This window comes from Phoca vitulina, unplaced genomic scaffold, assembly GCF_004348235.1.
Source record: "Phoca vitulina isolate PV1807 unplaced genomic scaffold, GSC_HSeal_1.0 scaffold65, whole genome shotgun sequence".
NCBI classification, from domain to species: domain Eukaryota; kingdom Metazoa; phylum Chordata; class Mammalia; order Carnivora; family Phocidae; genus Phoca; species Phoca vitulina.
In genome coordinates, this window is record NW_022589768.1 from 782321 (window position 1) to 800626 (window position 18306).

General features: G+C 61.0%; 1 protein-coding gene across 2 annotated transcripts in view; it reads right to left on the reverse strand.

Moving 5' to 3' along the window:
• Nucleotides 1-14748, reverse strand: part of RASGRF1 (Ras protein specific guanine nucleotide releasing factor 1) — a 99306-nt gene extending 84558 nt beyond the window's left edge. For both annotated transcript variants that reach the window (XM_032391865.1, XM_032391864.1), the window contains exon 1: nt 14062-14748. In XM_032391865.1, coding sequence (XP_032247756.1) covers nt 14062-14337 — 276 coding nt within the window. In that variant the 5' untranslated portion in view covers nt 14338-14748. The remainder of the gene's footprint in view (nt 1-14061) is intronic.
• Nucleotides 14749-18306: the final 3558 nt, after the last annotated feature.

The window sequence follows — 18306 nt, forward strand, 5'->3', positions numbered from 1 at the left end:
GAGTTGAGGTTTCCTGTGGGCCAGATGCAGCGCAGACCCAGCGACAGGATGGCTTTCACGCTGGGGCCGCGTGGCTGCCGGGGGCACGCAACCCCACGAGAGATATGGGACGATCAGTTCTACTCTAAGATGTAGAACGGAAACAATGCCATCCCCAATAATGAAAAAGCAGAACGAGAAATCAAGGACTCAATCCCATTTACAATGGCATCAGAAAGATTAAAAAACCTAGGAATAAACAACTCAAGAGGTGAAAAACTATAAAACACTGATGAAAGAAATTGAAGAGGAAACAAAGAAATGGAAAAATTCCACGGTCATGGATAGGAAGATTTAATATGGTTAAAATGACCGTACTACCCAAAGCAATCTATAGATTCAATGCAATTCCTCTCAAAAATCTCAATGGCATTTTTCACAGAAAGGAAACAATCCTAAAATTCGCATGGAACCACAAAAGATCACAAATAGCCAAAACAATCTTGAGAAAGAAGAACAAAGCTGGAGGTATCCAGCTCCCTGGTTTCAAACTATACTACGAAGAAAGCTAGAGTAATCAAAACAGTATGATATCGGCATAAAACTGAGCCTAATTCAAAACAGAAGTGCCTGCCCGGCTGGTGGGTGCTCTGTGGGCTTGCAGTGGAAATGGGATTACTGTCCAGGCTCAGATCCATTTCAGAAGTTCGGGGCAACGTCAGAGTTACTGAGGGTCAGAACTGCCCATGTGGTGGGTGACTGGTGGAGCACATCAAGGATCAGGGTGGACCCTCCCCAAGGGATGCTCAGGACTCTCCTCCCATCCTCTGCTGATTGTTCCCCCAGGCCGGGCTGTGGACACACATACACACACGCACATGCATGCACTGTGTGCACACGGGAGGGATGCAGGCAGAGGGGCGCTGGGAGGCAGGGGCTCTGCTCAGTGATGGCCCCGGGGCCGCCTGGTTCCTCTGAGGCAGGGAGCAGGGCTGTCTCCGGCCGGCGTGTTCTCGGAGGAACCACCTCTTTGTCCTTGGGGCGGGGAAGACATCACCTCCCCTTCTCTCTGCGGTTCTGCGCTCCTGGTCTGCCCCTTTTCTCTGCCTATACCTGCTGGCCCATATGTGCACCTCTCTGCCCCTTTCTCCCTGGGTCTGGCCCTGCGTCTCTGGTCTCCACCCCTCCCCAGGCCCCTCTCCCACACCGCTCAGCTTCCTTCTGCAGGGTAGCTGAGTCCACTGGCTGGGGTCACAGCACAGGCCCCAGGGGCGGCCCCACAGGTCTCCCCTTCTTGGTCTGCTCCTCCGGCTCAGGCTGGTGACATCCAGGTCAGGAGCTCCCCGTCTCTCTCCTCCTGCCCCAGAAGTCTGGACACATGTGCTCTGCACCTGACATGCACTCTCCCCTCCCTCAGCTCCCTTCTGGCTGGTTCGGGCGTGTGCGGGACAGGATTTCCGGATCCTGGAGCAGGATGATGGTCTGCGATTAGGGCACGGGCTGAGGGAGGGAGGAGGGGCCCCTGGCTTGCTTTTGGTTCCAGGTCCCAGGCTCCAGGGCGTTGGTGGGCCCAGCCCAGCTCACTGGAGCCCTCTGACAGCCACCGACCACCCGAATGTCCCATCCCCAGCACCTGCCTGGGAACCGCCCGTGGCTGGTGGTCTAGACGGGAGTTGGAGTGTTTCTGGGGTTCTAGATATACTCTCAGTATCAGTCTTTTCTAGGGAGGAACAGTGACTCTGGGTACCACCAGAGTTCTCGGGATGGTCCCACAGCTTCAGGTGGAGCTGGATCAGAGCTCAGACAGACCCCAGGTCCCCCTGGAAGCTGAGCCACCCCGGGGCCTCCCCAGAGTGACCAGGCTGGGCAGAGGCAAGCGACGGGCCCCAGCAGAGCTGCGGACTGGACAGCGGATGTCCTGGGGTCATGTGACGACAGCAGGACCACATCTCGGGTGCGCCCGGAACGATGCCCGACCAAGCAGGGCTCGCTCGAAGCTTCTCGGGGTCCGCAGGACCGGAACAACGCGTGGGCCTCAGCATGGCCACAGGACGCGGCCTGAGTCGCACCTGCCACGAGGATATGACCACGTGGTCACGCGGGATGGCTCCCTCGGCAGAACAGCAACTCTGTTCCGGAACCCGCCGTGGGGACCCCCCAGAACTCTCCGGGGCGACACCGAGCCACTCCCGCCGCCCCCCGGGGTCCTGGGTGGGATGGGGACTCACACTACAGGATACATCAAGGATGCAGGATAAACTCAGAAACAAATCTGGGGCCTCCTCTGGGAGTCCGTTTCCGTCCGGAGTCCTGACAGGCCTCCTGAGAGCTGCCGGAACGACCCAGGAGTGCGGCACCCGCAGGATGCACCCGTGGACCACACCCGACTTCGCTGCAGGGGCAAGGCTCGCTGAACGACCCCTGGAGCCTCGCCGGAGCCGAGCCAAGGGCCCGGAACTTGCCCCGGGCCTCCGCGGATATCCAGCACAGACCAGTGCATCCTTCCATCTGAAGTCAGGCCTCCCTCAGGAGTCCCACGACGGACCCGGGAGCACGCTCAGCATCCGGGCCAGGCTGCTCCCACAGATCCGGCTTTCTCCCAGGGCTTGGCAGGTCCCGCTGGTTGCTGCATCCCTCGCCCCGTGGGTCTCTCCCACGGCTGTACCCTGCATTCTGATGTGATTAGTCTGGGTACGGCCCGCGCGTCTCCCGGGGACTCTGAGGGGCAGTCGAGGCCGATAACCGCTCACGGGTCTAGACCTTCACCTGGACCTCAGCAGGTTATGGGGGACGGATCCAGAACCGAGACCTGTGAGTGCCAAGCCCACAGGCAGGACCGCACACCACACCTGGGTTTGTGCCAGGACCAGAAGCACACGGGGGTCCTTCCTTACCTTGGCTGGAGGAATATTCTAGAGACACATCTGTGGTCTCACCGGGGCTGACAGCCTGGGTTCCAGCTCAAGCCTGCCCCCAAGATGCCCTCCCCTCCTCCTGGCTGACCTGGCCACTAACCGGCTCCGGCCGCCTGATGGCCATCGGGGGCTGGATCGATTTCCCCTCCTGCCCACGCACCTCAGTTTCCAAAGTCCTCAGCACCTGGATCACAACCTTCCAGCATTGAGGGCAGCTCGACAGACTCGAGCCTCTGGAATTTGGGGAGGTGGCTCGAAGCCCCCCGCCTGCTTAGCCTGCCCCCTTGCCTCGTGCCTTTCTCATCTGACCGGCAGGGCTGCGGCGCCCCCACAGACACCCCACGCTGGGGGACCGGCCGTCCCACTCTGCCCACGACCCAGGGGCTTCTGCAGGCACAGACTTCCAGTGCTAAGACCAAGAGAGTCCCGAGCAAGCTGGGAAGGCGGGTCACCCCACAGACGAAGGGCTGGGGCTGGGGCTGCTCACAGAGCTCAGGGACACTGGGCAGCCTGCTGTCTGTCACTGGGCCATGGCAGTGACCCTAATGCCCACCTTGAGCAAGACCCACACAAGTGTATCCATCATGGAAAATAACATTCCTCCTGCTTTCACTCTCTCTGAATGATTTCTCATTCATGACTCCAACCCGTGTGTCTCCAGCCCCCACGTAACCAGACACAGGCCCCCTCACGGCTCAGTGACAAACACGGAGGGCCTTCAGGAAGACCGGGCGCCCCTCTAGCCAGAGCTTAGCTTACCGCTTTCCCCCTCCCTCTGCCCCGCCAGGCACACGGCCACGCTTTCGCACGGCCCCTTCCCCCCCCCCAGCAAAGCCACGATCAGCCTGCACTGTGATGACTTTTTAACGGTCTTTCCCAGGAGTGCAGAGGCTGGGCTGCAGGCGCTTGGGCCCCTCCTCAGACCCGTGAGAGCAGAACGCGGGGGCGGAGGAACAGGGCAGGGGCATGGGTTTTGGACCCCGGAATTTTTAAGAGTCCCCCCAGTGGGTTCTGATGCTCATCCGGTGCTGGGGCCCCCTGAGGGGAGCGGTGCGCACAGCAGAAGCACTTCTCCTGGAGACCAGCCCCGGAGCAGTGGGGGCATGCGTCCCCGGGGTCACTCCCCGGGTCCCCAGGTGTTTGGAGCAGTGACATGGACAGGCGGGACTGATGAGCTGTGTGTGGTGAAGGCCAAGAGCAAGAAAAAAGACAGAGAAGGAAGCAGAAGAGTCCTAGAGAGAGGCGGGGATGGGGGACCATCTAACCTGGGGGGCCGGCAGAGAGGGGGTTCCTGGTCCAAGCCGTGGAGGCCGGGCCCACGTTCTCCACATCATTCCTTAATTACCACGGCCACTATTCCAAGGGAGTCCTCCCTTTGGCTTAAGCTGCTCTGAATGAGCTCCCTCCTTTCCACTGAATGATTTCTGACCAAGAAATACCCCTGGAGCTTGGCACTGTGCCCTGGCCCGGGCACGGAGCAGCCTTCCTCTGCTGGATGGGCGACTGGACACATTCGTCACCACGGTACAGGACCCTGGCTTATTAAGTGATGACAGGAAAGCCACGAAGCAGGTGACACTGACTTTGCTTCTCAGGCTTGGGCAGTGGGGCTGGCTGGAAGTGGGGGGGGCCCTGGCTTCTCATGATCGATGTCTGGGACTCTTCAGGGAGACCCAGAGGCCCGCTCGCTCTCATCGTCAAGGCTCTGTGCATTCCTGCAATGAAGGAATTTTCCTGGGACCTTCTTTGCCACGGAATCCTTTTGTTTTCAGTCTCTGGAAGATCGATCCGCATTCCATAAAACCAGCGTTCTGGGGAGTCCACCTTGGGACCCTTGGTTTGGAGTCACCTGACCTCGGTTCAAATTCATTACTTATTATTTGGCCTCGGGGTCTTCAAGACATCTCTCCTGTGGATCTGTTCTCTCTTCCACAAAGTGGGGAGGGTATCGCCCGCCTCACAGGGTTTTTTAAAACAGATAATGTGAGAGCTCATGGCTCATAAAAGTGCTCAATAATGGATTTTGAACAAATTGAATCCTTTGCAAGTCCAAGTGATGGGACTAATCAACCCATTGGTGCCAAATTACCGGGAAACACACACGCATGTGCATTCACACACATGTGCAAAGGGCGGCCCCCAAATCCACCAGAAGCTGTGACTATGACCTTATTTGAAAATAGGGGTTTGGCAGACGTACTCGAGTTAAGATGAGCTGTGCTGGGTTAGGAAGGAGAGGCCCTGATGAAAAGAGGGACAACGGGGAGCAGACACACAGGGACAAAGCCAAGAGAAGAGGTGGGCAGAGGTCACGGGCCGCCAGGGACCGCCAGAAACCATCAGAAGCTGGAAGAGGCCAGGAGAAGTCCTTCCCCAGGACTTCAGACTCCTAGCCTCCACAACTGGGAGAGAGCCCACCACTGCTGCTTCAAAGTAAAAAATGCACACCCCTGCCCCCAAAACCCAGGTGCATGAGCGCACTCACGAGGCCTGGGGGCTCGTGACCCAAGGGGTCGTGGCTGCGTTAAGGTCGGGGTTACTATGCGCCAGCAATGGCCGCATCCGGGGACGGCTCCAGCTCCCATCCCTCTCATTCCCCATATTCGACTGGCCGGCCAGCGTCCTGCTCTGGACGTCGGAATCCGTGCGCCCCCAGCCCCGAGCCATGCCCTGCTTCAAGGCTTCATGTCCTCCCACCTGGACCCCTGAGCCGCCCCCTCCAGCCCATCCTGGTCTCCCCCGCTCCGATTCATCCTGCTCGGCCAGAACCAGACCCACCGTCCGGGCCTCTGCTCCCTGCCTCCTCTAGCTGAGCGGCAGAGGTACCCTTCTTGGTCTTCTCTGGAGCCCTCGGCCCCCAGCGGGTCCTCCCTTCTGGTCCTCCTTGGGGGCCCTGGGCCTCGGCCAGCCCTCTCTGCCCGAGGCTGCCTGGTGTCCCAGTCCAGAGGGGGTCGTGCTGGAGAACCTGCTGGGGCTTCAGCTGAGCGTGTGTGTGTGTGTGTGTGCACGCACGTGTATGCGTGTGTGCATGCATGTGTCTGTGTGCGCATGCGTGTGTGTCTGTGTGTGCGCATGTGCATGTGTGTGCGTGCACACACGTGTCTCTGTGTGCATGTGTGTGCACATGTGCATGTATGTGTGTGCACGCACGCGTGCCTGTGTGCATGCATGTGCGCGTGTGCATGTGTCTGCACGCACACGCGCGTCTCTGTGTGCATGCGTGTCTGTGCGTGCATGTGCATGTATGTGCATGCACGCAGTGTGTCTCTGTATGCATGCATGTGTGTCTCTGTGCGCATGTGCATGTGTGTGTGCATGTGCATGTGTGCTCATGTGTGCGTGGACACAGCTTGGCCTGCATTCCACCTCACCACCCTCCCCCCACTAAGGGCCGTCATCCAAGCTCCCCCTCAGGTCCTCCTAGACACGCAGGTCCCCTTTACACCTCCCACAGTCAGGCTCCCCAGGGAAGCCACCCTGTCCCTCAGTCCCTGCAGGGAGAGGTCCCATCCCACCTGCCTCATCCTCTGACCTCTCTCAATGCCCCCGCAGCACGGGGCATGCTCCTCACACACCGACGCTCCTCCAGCCCTGGTGTCTGGTGCAGAATGGCGCTTCACGAGGAGGGCCAGCTCTGCGGAAGTACCGGCGTCCACCGGCCCCCGTGTTGCTCCCACACCAATCCTAGGCCTGGCCCAGCTGCGCACTCCTAAGGCCCCACCTCGTCGGATACGGCTCCACACGGGGTCTGGACCCCACTTCACAGTCCTCCCCTGCTCTGAGGGGCCTCATTCCACCCAGGCTCTGCCTCTGGGTTCTCAAGCTGGAATCTTCCCAGAGCCTGGTTCCTGCACCGGGCTCTGCTTTGTTCCTAAGCCGAGTGCCTGTCGCAGGCCCCTGTCCAGCTGTCGCCTCCTGGGGGGCCTGAGCCATGGGTCACTGTGGCCCGCCACCCCGCCGGGACCGAGGCCTGCTGCTGGGGACACCTTACCACTCGCTCACCTATACTCGCTGCCTGCCCCCCTGGAACGGGGATGAGTGGCTGCAGGGCCAGGCCCCCCTCTGGGACTCAGCCGTGACCCAGGCAGTGCTCAGCCCGGGGCCCATGGCCCATGTCAGGGCAGCCTCCACGCCTCTGCCGCTGAAGGGTCTCTGTTTCAAGTAGCTACTCCAGCCCACGGAGCCACGGCCACAGAGGTCGTTGCGCGTGGCTGTTCCCGCACGAACATCTCTCGATCCGGCCCCACCGCTCAGGATGTTCGCTGAATGCGGGAACGAGTGCCAGTCTGGCCCAGGGTGCCCTTCAGCTTCCGTCACGAACCTGGTGAGCAGCTTGGCCTTGGGGCCCCTGCAGTCCCCATATCCTGTCCTGCGTGTCCCTTCTCGGTGGAGCTCGGACCTTGGGCTTTCCTCGGCAGCCGCGCTGACTGCCCTGTGCTCTCACGGTCTGTTTCCCTGCCGGGCTCTCTCCTCGCTGGGATTCTCCTCCTCGTCACTTTGGGGGAAACCCGGTGGCCCACGTGCTCTTGCCGACGCCTGGCCAGGGATGACAGAGTCACGGAGTGCAAGGAAGCGGGGAGGCCTGGCTCAGACCTGCCCCTCCCGGAGTGAGCGCACACAGCTCCGCATGGGTTCTGCCTCTGCAGTTACGACCACCGCGCTGGAGCCCGGCCTCCGTCCCCCGCTGCTCTGTGTGTGTGGTCAGCTGGGCATCGCGGACAGGGCGGCCTTCTGGAGACCCAGATCTCGCTGCGGACACAGCGGATGCAGGGAGACAGTGGGGGCCCCCGGGCTCTGCAGTCGGGCACGGGAGGGCCGGTGCTCGCCTGCTGCCTCCGGACGGAAGCCATGCGACTTGCCCTGTCCACTGAACCGTGGCCAGAGTGAGTCCCTTCTGGGGGGAGCTTCAGAGCCCGCAGGGAGCTCCGCTACACTCCCTCCCCTGGGCTGGGGTGACTGTGGAGGCAGGTGTCAGGATGAATCTCCATCAGCCCGGCTCCCCAGGGGTCACCATGCCCACTGCACAGGATGTCAGTCCGAACAAGAAACGCACGCTCGCTGTGTTAATGCAGATCCTGGCTGTTACTGCAGCTCAGCGCAGCCAGTCCTGACGAGTGCACCTCGAGGACGCCACAGCCCCAAGTCCAGGTGAGAGGTGCCGCCGCCGGGACTGCGGCTGCAGGGGGCGAGGGACGCAAGTGGGTGGGCCGGAGAGATTTAAGAGGCGGAACGGACGGGCCTGGCTGCTGGTGCGGCCGCTGGGGCCTCCAGGGGCATGCCTGCTTGGACGGAAGAGTTACCACCCCGTTCTCACGTCCAGGATCAGAGCCTGGTGTTGACTAGCTTCAAACCTGCCAGAGACCCCCGCGACCCGGGCCACTGCTCCGCTGAGCAGGAGTCTGGTCACAAAGGGGAAAGCTAGAGCCTTGACAGCCTCCATTTATCGACGATACCCACTGTGCGGGGCTAGGGCTTCGCAACACTCAGAGCAGGGATGCGGCGGAGGCTCTGTTATGCTGTCCACCTCCCAGATGGGCCAACTGAGGCTCAGGGAGCTTACGACCTTCCCAAGCTAAGGGGGGGGGGGGCAGGGTCCAAAGCCCGTCTGCGTGGCCTGAAACCCTCGCTGCTAGAGGCGGGTAACTCACTCTGCAGTGAGTGGGCTTCGCATCTGAAGGGATTCGAGCTCCTCTCTGGGAGGGGGTGGGCAGTGGGGGGGTCCAAGCGCACGACAGGTGCCCTCAGGGAGGCGTCTGGGCGTTGGCAGCGCTCCGGGCCCCCCTCAGGTCCACACGTCACCAACGCTCCTGCATATACATCAGGGGGCTGAGTCCTGTTCTTGGCTGCGTGCACACGGGCGCCGGCTCCAGGCTCCCACGGATTCTGGGGAAACCAGACAGTGGGGTGTGGATGCCTGTCTTGGTAGGTTTTCCCTCGACGCTCATGGGATCGGAGTTGCAAGGCTCCCACCCAAGCAGAAACAAAAGCTCCTTCACACAAGTCACCGGAGGGACAGTGACAGATTTTCAGTTGCTGTTACTTCTCTGTTTTTCTTGGTGGGGGACGGTAAACGTGAACCGCCCCCCGCGGTTGGTGGAGGAGGGGCTCAGGCTCTGGAGTTACCTGCCCGCTTTGCTGCTCACACACTCTGTAACTTTGAACAAGTTACCCGACGGCTCTGAGCCTCACTGTTGTCTCGAAAATGGGTGAGCAGAGACAAGCTCCCAGGGCTGCTGGGAGGACTAAGGGAAGTGCTCACATAGTAGGTGCCCGGCACGTAGTAGGTGCTCAGCACATAGTAGGTGCTCAGCAAACTGCATTTTTTTGTTCTTCAGTACTTATTGGTCTAGTGACGTCAGGTTCCATCCTGTCCAGCCGGGTGTGGGTCCGGCCGGTGATACCTGAGTGTCTGTTGTGAAGACCCCATTCCTTCACCCAGTCAGGGCTCTACAGCTCTCATCGACTGTGCGCTACAACCACCCCATCAGTCTCCACCTCACCTGGCCCCCTTTCTCCTGCGTCTGGAAGTTCGTGGTCATCACAGACTGACCACAGTGTGGATGAAGGAAACGCCCGGGCTCCGACGGAGGGAGGCTGAGGCTAGGACCTCGGGGCTGGGGAGGAACGGTCACTGACATGCATGGGGTGGGAGGTCCTTCCAGGTGGAGGGAGCAGTGCTAAGGCCCTGAGGTAGGGAAGAAGAAGCCTGTGTAGGGCGAGAAGCAGCAGGATGGGGAAGGTGGGGCAGGGCTTGCGGAAGGGAAGACGCTGGGTCCCGTGGGTCCTCCAGGACAGGTCGCATTTTTCCCTGAAGGCAATGGGAGCCACAGGTGTTTTCAGAGGCTTGGTGCGGTGATCGGATGTGCGCCCGCCCGGGGAAGGTCCCTGTGGCGGGGGCTGTGCAGTGGGGGACTGGGTGCGGGAGGTGGGACACTGTGAGGGTGTTCTGCAAGCCATGCGGGGCGCCTTGAGCTGGGGAGCCCAGGCGGAGGCGGGGAGGGAGAATTCCCAGCACCTGGCCACAGCTACTGGGGCGCACCTGCGGAGGGCTCCACGCCCAACCCCTGGGAGCACTCCGAAGACACACGCTTTCTTTTCCTCTGTAGCCACAGGACCTAGCAGGGGTCTGGCCCTAGAGCCCGACGTTTACTGCACAAATAAAGGCAGTGAGAGCTCAGCGTGGCCTTGCATCTGCCAGTCTGGAGCCACCCTCACCAAGCAGACGGGCAGTGACCTGGAATTTCCTTGTCCCAATTAAGGTATAATTACTGAGCCTCTTCAACCTCATTTCAGCTCAAGAAACGTTTGGGGATAGAACGGTTAATGCCGGGGCCTCAGAGCTGCAGGGCCTGCGTCTAGAAGGCGGGACCTCTCCGGGGGCACAAGCATCCGCAGTCCAGGGCCCTGAGCTCCCAGTCTGAGGGGTGTTGCTTTAGCACAACCTTATCCCCCTACGTTCAGGTTTGCGTTTTTCTGATTGGCCGAGGGGTGGAATGTGCTAGAGCAACGGGAGGGCGTGCTTTGTGATGAAGACAGGGTAGCTGCAGAGGGAGAGAGCCGGAGAAGGAGTCTCATTTTAGCCACCGCCTGGCGGGGTGGCACCCGAGACGGTTTCCTGCTCTGTAAGCGGGGCACATGCAGAGCCTTCGGGCCCTGCTGACCTGAACGCGCCAGGCCAGCCAGGAAGATGTCCTTTGAACAAGGACCAGGAGTGGGCTTCCTCTGATCTCCAGGGAACGGCCCCCACTGGGGGGACAATCGGCACCACGGGCCCCCAGCTTCTGGGGCCTCTGCCCATGTCAGTGCTGAGGTTTCAGTGGAAGGGATTCCGTCCCCAGTGAACCAGGGAGAGCCTGGGGTCCACAACTTGACCCCTCCTGGGGGGGTGGGGTGAGGAGGGTGCCAGGGCTGGTCCGGTCAGGTTCTCCGCTGAGATGCTGCGGCTGTAGGCCTTAGTTCAGGGGGCTCAGAACGAGGGTGGGAGAAGTCCGTGCGGGGCACTCCATGCCAAAGCAGGGCCAGGCATACCCAGGGTCCCCCTGTAGGGAAGCTGAGCCCAAACCCTAAGTCCGAGGCACCTGGGCCTTCCGTGTGTGGGCTGCAGGGCTGGGAGGGGAGGAAGGCAGCTCGGAGTGAGCAGCCCCCGGGTGCCCTGTAGTGTCCATAGCGCATGGGAGTGGGGCTGGGTCAGTCTGCCTTCGCGAGGTGTAGGATCCCAGCTCGGGGCTCCAGGAGGGGGCCTGCACCAGGCGCCGTCAGACCCATACAGAAGCCCGCAGATGGGAGGGCGTCAGGGCGCACGTGAGGACGTGCCTGGGGCTCAGGGTCTAGGGCTGCAGCCCTCAGCACGTCAAGTGTGCAATAAACATACGATGCACCCAGTTCAGCTCAACAAGCACTCTCTGCACACCTACTATGTGCTCAGTCCCTGCCCGGTTCCTGCAGTTGGAGGGGTTTCCCTGGGCCTGGCCTTTCCAGGTGGAAGCTGCCCGCTTGGACTTGGACAACACGACGTCCTGTGCAAAGCAGGTCTTCACCAGATCCGGGCCAGTCCAGTCAACCTGCCAGCCTCCAAGGCCTCCTAATGAGGACACTCCCCCCATGCGCAGCAGGTCTGGAGTTGAGGCTTCCTGTGGGCCAGATGCAGCGCAGACCCAGCGACAGGATGGCTCTCACGCTGGGGCCGCATGGCTGCCGGGGGCACGCAACCCCACGAGAGATATGGGACGATCAGTTCTACTCTAAGATGTAGAACGGAAACATCACAAATTCTCGTAGACACGCAAAGGCCGAGCAAGCAGGATGTACCTTTCCACGTTAGCCAAACCCTTGCTCTGGAGTCGAATGGAAGGAACGTCTATGTCAGTGCATGAGGCAAAGCGGATGCCTTTAATGAAATCGGCACCTGAGCTGGGCAGCATCTGACCATCACCTGCTCCTCTCACCCCTATCCTGTTCTGCTCTCGTGAACTCATCTGGGCATCCTGGACTGGCGGTGTTCTGGGGAGACAGCTGTGAGCACGTGTGCATGGCATCACTTGGGTCTGCACTCCTGGCCCTTCCAAAATCTAGCGTGGTTTGATACCTGAGCCAAGACTGATCTGAAATTAATGTAGGATCTCCTTTTCAGGAATTCTTAGACACTGGATGAACTCTGGGTCTGGCTCTGCCGCTGACTTACTCTGCTGATGGGCAACATCCTTCCCCTCTCTGGTCTTCCGTCTGTCTGTCTGTGAAATGGGAAGGACGGGCTGTAGGGTCTCCCCGAGGTTCCTTTCAGCTGTAACATTTTCTGTTTGGCCTCTAGCCCATGGCCAGGTGGGCACTTCAGATCAGCTACGGCTTCTCTAGATCCAGCTCAAATGTGTTGTGAGCACACTTTCATATACATTATCTAACTGTGCTCTGGAAATCTCAGGAAGGTGGGCGTTAGCATCCCCATTCTGCAGATTACAACACAGAGGCTCAGAGAAGTTGAGGGTGTTCACTGAGCTCACAGAGAGAGCCAGGAGGTTACATTACTGAGATTCAGTCTCAGGCCTGGCTCTGGCTTCCAAGGGGCTGAGGACAGACACTGTGAGCCCCACGGCAGCTCAGCTTCCTCCATCCCTGTCTCCCTGCCTTCCCCGGGCGCTCAGCTCCGGGCTCTGGAGTTGGGGACTGAGGGATGGAGGTGGGCTCCAGCGGGGGCTGGGGCTGGGGGCCACTGCAGGGTACAGGTGGACTTGGGCTGGCAAGGGTTGGCAAGGTTCTGGAAGGCTGGTGAGGGCAGGTTATCAAGGCTGAGAGCAGCGTTTCTGGCCCAGCCGGGGTCTGGCTCTCTCAGGCCGGTGCTCGAGGCCCCACTGAGCCAGAGGAGCTGCGGCTCTTTGCTCTGCTTTGCTGGCTGGGGGCCTCTCCCTGCCCTGTGTCCTGCCGTCCCCAGAGACCCACCCCCAAGTATTCCAGTCCCCAGAACTCATCCCCCAACCCTCACCAGACAAGGGTGGGGAAGGCAGAGCTACCGCAGGGCTGGGCTCAGACCCGTCTTGATAAGGAGGTGGCCAACGTCAAGCAAGGCTTCCTGTCCAGCCAAGTCCAACACCGCCAGTCTGCACGCAGCAGCGGCTGAGACCTCAGCTGTCTTTCCGGAAACCCGAAGCCTTGGTCGCCGGGTATGACAGCGGGCTAGTGAAATCTCTCTGTGGGCCTCAGCGTCCTCCTCCAGGCAATAACCAGCTGGTTGTCCCCTCCCCCACCACGGCTCTCAGGTCCCTTCCAGCCGTGACATTTTAGGGTCCACTATCTTTGACTTTCCTTTCCCAGAGGCACGGAGACTGACCAGATGCCTTTGGAGAGCGCACCAATCTTAAACATCGCTCTCCCTCTCAGTCGCTCCTCCCTCCCTCCACGCCAGAGGCGCACCCCCACCCCGCCCTGGCCCCCCGGCCCTGAGCCCCGCAGCTCCAGAAACGCGAGGGCAGCGCACGCAGTTGGCCGCTGCGGCGGTGGCGGAGGCGCAGGGGGAGGGGGAGGAGAGCAGCGCCCGCCTGTCCCGCGGCCTCCGCAGCAGCCCCGGCCCTGGCCTCCGCGCGCCAGAGGGGTCCCTGGAACGCCTCGGTCTGGTGCTCGGGCCTCGGGCCCGCTGGGAGGCCATCGCCGCTCCGTGGCACCCAGCCGACCCCTGCGGCCTCGCATCCCCCGACTTGGCAGAGCGAGCAGCCGCTCCTTCGCTCCCGGTGGCGGCGGCGGCGGGGCAGGGGGCCGGCGCTCGGACGCCCACGTGGGGCCCTGCCCGGGCCGGGGGGCTGTCTGAGGCCGAGGGGGTCGGGGTGGGAGTGGGGGGGAGCACCAGTTTTGGCTGGATGTGGGTCCGCACTCCTAGTCTCCGTCTGGGCCTCTGGACCCCCATCTCCTCCCGCACCCGGCTGCTCTCGGCACCTCCGCGTCTCGGCCCCTGCGTCCCCGCCTCCCACGGAGCTCGCCGGGTGAAGGGCAGCCGCAGCCCGCAGTCCCTGCCCCCTCTGCCCACCGCGGGGTCACCCGACCGCCTGAGCCAAGCCTGCTCTCGCGCCCAGGGAGCCGAGAGTGGGGGGACCAAAGTTCGGGCACCGTCGGCCGGCGGAAGGCCCGGGGTGCCGAGGGCCGCGGCCGGGGCGCTGGGGGGTCAGAGCGGCGCTGGCCTCACCTGTTTCTCGAGCGGCTCCTTGGCCGAGAGCGCAGGCTTGGGGGAGGGCGCGCGGTCGCAGACGCAGCCCTCCAGCAGGTAGAGCCCCGAGGGCCGCGAGCTCGAGTCGCTCTCGAAGTAGAAGAGCAGGTTCTGCAGCAGCGCGAACCACTTGGTTTGCCATTTTGTGTTGTCCGAACTCCGCTTGCTCAGGTAGCCCTTGCGCGTGCCGTCCTTGCGCGCCAGCAGTCCCAGGGACGCGACGTGGCCATCGTTCAGCCGGATCCCCTTCTGCATGGTGCTCGGAGACCAGCCGGACCCCACGCGCTTACATCTTCTCCGCGCGGCACCCGGCAGCCCCGTCCGTGCGCGGCGCGCTGCCTCTCTCTGGCTGTCGCTCGCTCGCTCGCTCCTGGGCGCTCTCCCCTCCCCCCGAATATCTACACTCCGGGACCTGGCGCCGAGCCGCGGCTTCTGGAAGCGAGATGCACCATTCCCCGCCCGAGCCTCTTCTCCGCTCCTCCGCGCCCCGGGGCCCAGGAGATGCCGCCCGACCCTGCCCCGGCGCCGGGCAAACTGAGGGGCTGGCGAGCTGCGCGCGGGCGAGGGGCAGGCGGAGTCAGGTGACGCCGATCCCTCGAAGAGCCGGTCTCAGCAGCGCGGACAGAGACACGCACGCAGCCCGCCGCGGCGCAGAGCGGCGCCCCCTCCCCCTGCCCCTCCCCGGACGCACACACACGCGCACGCACCGACACAAACCCTGCCCCTCTCCCCCGGCCTCCCCTGCTCCCCTGCTCCCCTGCGGGTGGTGAAAACCAGATCAGATCAGTGTTCGTTTAAGCCCATGGCAGCGCGGAGGCTCGCCCTCCTGGGGGTTGGCGTCTGTGCGCCCCACCGCGGCGCCCTGTAGACCCGGGGTGAAGTCCCAGTTGTCATGTTCTCTGCCAGAGGTCCCCTCCCGGTACTTTATTTTTCTAATCCGAGGTGGATGGAGGAGGGGGGTTGGCGAAACAGATCCGAAAGCGCTTTCGGTCCTATTCTTCGCGTAATCGGCCGGGCCACACTGATTTCAGCGTGCAGCCGCACTCGCGGTGGCTTCCCCAGCGACCTGGGGGATAGCACAGGGGTGAGATGGGGGAGGGTTAGGCGAGCGCTTATTTCATTTCATTTCATTTCATTTTATTTTGAGTGTTGCCATAATTACTGGGGCCACCCCTTGCGCCCCGCGGTCTGGCTGGCTGCCGCTGCCGGGAGTTTTCTGCAAATACCCCCCAAAGCCTAAAGGCGGGCTTCAAACGCAGGCGCCAGGGACCATGGGAGCCTTCAAATAGCTGCTCTGGCGCAATGATACCTTAATGATAGATTTTCCGCTCTTATTTTTAGCTCGCGCTCGCCTACACAGTTACACGGCATTTGTCCGAGAACGTCACGGCGCCCGCATGCTGCACCGGGAGGGCGCGCGGGCCTCGGGGCGAGCCGGGCCGCGGGCGGGGGGCGCGCACAGCCGTCTGCCGCAGGGAGCAGCGGCCTCCCCCGGACCCCGCGTGGCGCCCGGCCCGGCCCAGCCCGCGCGCAGCCCTGGAGAGGGAGGGAGGGAGGGAGGGAGGGAGGGAGGACCGACACCATCTTTCAGCAGCGAACCTGCCGGCACCCCTCCCCCCGGCGCGCGCGCGCGCACACACACGCTCACGCTCACACGCGCGCACACACGCTCACACGCGCGCGCGCACACACACACACACACACGCTCACACGCGCGCGCGCACACACACACGCTCACGCTCACACGCGCGCGCGCGCACACACACACACGCTCACACGCGCGCGCACACACACACTCACACGCGCGCGCGCGCACACACACACACGCACGCACACACATACACCCTGGTCTGGCGCAAGGGAAGGGAATCACGTAGTCCTGGGTAGGCCCGCGGAATCCACGAAGAGAAGACACCCGCCGTGGAGGAGGTGGAGCGGCCCCAGCCCTGGGCACAGTGGCGCAGGCCTGCGTTCCTCTGGTGGGGAGCGCGCTGGGGACGGACTGTGTTAACCTTAACCTGCCCTTTCAGTGCCCAGGCTCCGGGTGCGGGGACTCAATGTAAGGAACCAGTGAGACTGATTTTCCTTCGAGAATAATGAAAACAAAGTGGGAAGATGGCTAAGCCTCTACATTCAGCCTGGGTTGTCCCCAGAGGGACCCTACACTGTGACCACCTTTACTTCTTGTCTGCCCTCTTTATGGAAGCAGAGTTTCCAGGAGCGAGGTTCTTCACCCAAACTCTTCCATCAGGCAGAAGGAGACAGAGGCTGCGAACGCTTTGGGGCAGGGGCTCTCTTGTGAGCGCTCCAGGTCAGTCAAGTCGTTCCACCCCTGCACGACCCAGGGCAGGAGGCTAGCCCCAACCCACCAGCTCCAGTGTGCAGGTGGGGGAAAATGAGGCACGGAGGGGTTGAGGGACTTGCCCAGAAGTGGCAGAGGTGGGGTTTGAGCTGGGTAGTGTGTCCCTAGGGTCTGTGTACAGCTGAGTAGGTGGTCCCTGGGTTGGGGGGGGCTCTTATCCTAAAAGGGGGTAGGATCTCTCGGGTGGGTCAGAGCCCAGGCTGGGCCTGCATGGCAGCTGCTGTGACACAGAGACCCATGGTACCTGAATTTGAACCTGGACTGCACCTCGGAATCACCTGGGGATGTTTGACAAGCCCTTGTCACCACTGGCCATGAGCGGGTTGTATATTTTCATGGGTGATTTCCATGTGCAGCAAAGTTGGGGAACCATGAGTATCCGGCAGAACCTGTGACCCTGTCATATGCTCGTGGATCTCCGGGGGTCTCGTTAGGCTGCAGATTCTCCTTGCCCGCAGGGTCTGAGGGTGCCTTTGCACAAGCTCCCTGCTGATGGGCCTTGCTCCACTGTGCACCAGCTCTGGAGAATTTAGAGCACTCGGGAGGTGGGAGGAGATGGGATGTGTTCATTCATTCATTCATTCATTCACACACTCCTGCCCCCCCCAGTGTTCATTGGACCCTTAGTCTGTGCCAGGCCTTGGGCTGGGCCACTGGGGACAGAGCGATAAACAAAACACAGTTTCTGCTTTGTGGAGTGTAGGCCTTTCCCACAGGAGGAAAACCATCTTCCCCTGAGTTTGGGGAACAGGTGTCTGTAGATAAGGAAGCAGGAAGGAGAATTAAGGAGTATTTTGGGGAGCTGATCGCCGCACTTAGAAATGGCCAGCCAATCCTGCTAAGTCCTCGCAGGGTGCATTCCTACCGGGCTTTGCACAAACTCAGCTTGGGCGGTGGTCTGTGGGTCTGACCGGCCTTTAGGCCTGGGGCTGGGAGGACACCTGGGGGGGGGGGTGTGTCGCCTGCTGAGCAGGGCAGCGTGCACACGGGAGGCCTCTGTGGGAGGACAGCTGTCACATTCAGAGAAACTTGGCTCTTTTGACAGTATGTTAAAAAAAACATGGAACTTCACGTCACCTAAAAAAATGAAGAATTAAGTATGTGGAGTCAGAAGCGTTTTTGGAAATAGAGGTTTGCCCAGGGGGGTTTGCTGCTCCAGCCTGAGCTCAGAGGGTCAGCTCCGTCAGCCGCCCCCCACCTGCCCTGGGCGTGCAGACACCAGGGGTTTGCACCGCGACTTCCCAGCCAATGAACATAACCATGTTATTCTGATGGTAAGTATAATAAGGCTCTTTGTAAAAATGAGCATAATATAGAAAATAAAAGCATAACTCCTTCTATATGTATGTACATATACATACATACATATATATATATTTTTTTGGTATCTAATTCTCTTGACTTTTTTTTTTTTTTAAAGATTTTATTTATTTATTTGAGAGAGAGAATGAGACAGAGAGAGCATGAGAGGGTCAGAGGGGGAAGCAGACTCCCTGCCGAGCAGGGAGCCCGATGTGGGACTCGATCCCGGGACTCCAGGATCATGACCTGAGCCGAAGGCAGTCGCTTAACCAACTGAGCCACCCAGGCGCCCTAATCCTCTTGACTTTTATTCGATGCTAATCTGTTTACCAAAATGGGCTTCTTGCAACGCAGGCTATCTGAAATCTCACTCCGGCTCGCCTCACTTAGCGGTGTGTGGGACCATGTCCTCATATTACCGTGAATTTCATGAATAGATTTTTCATGGTTGGGCATCTAGGTTGTTTTCCGATTCATAGTTTTGGGGAATAACGCTGCACTAATATCTTTGTGTATACACTTCCCTCCCTTGAGCTGAATTCCTGAAAGTGGCCTTTCTA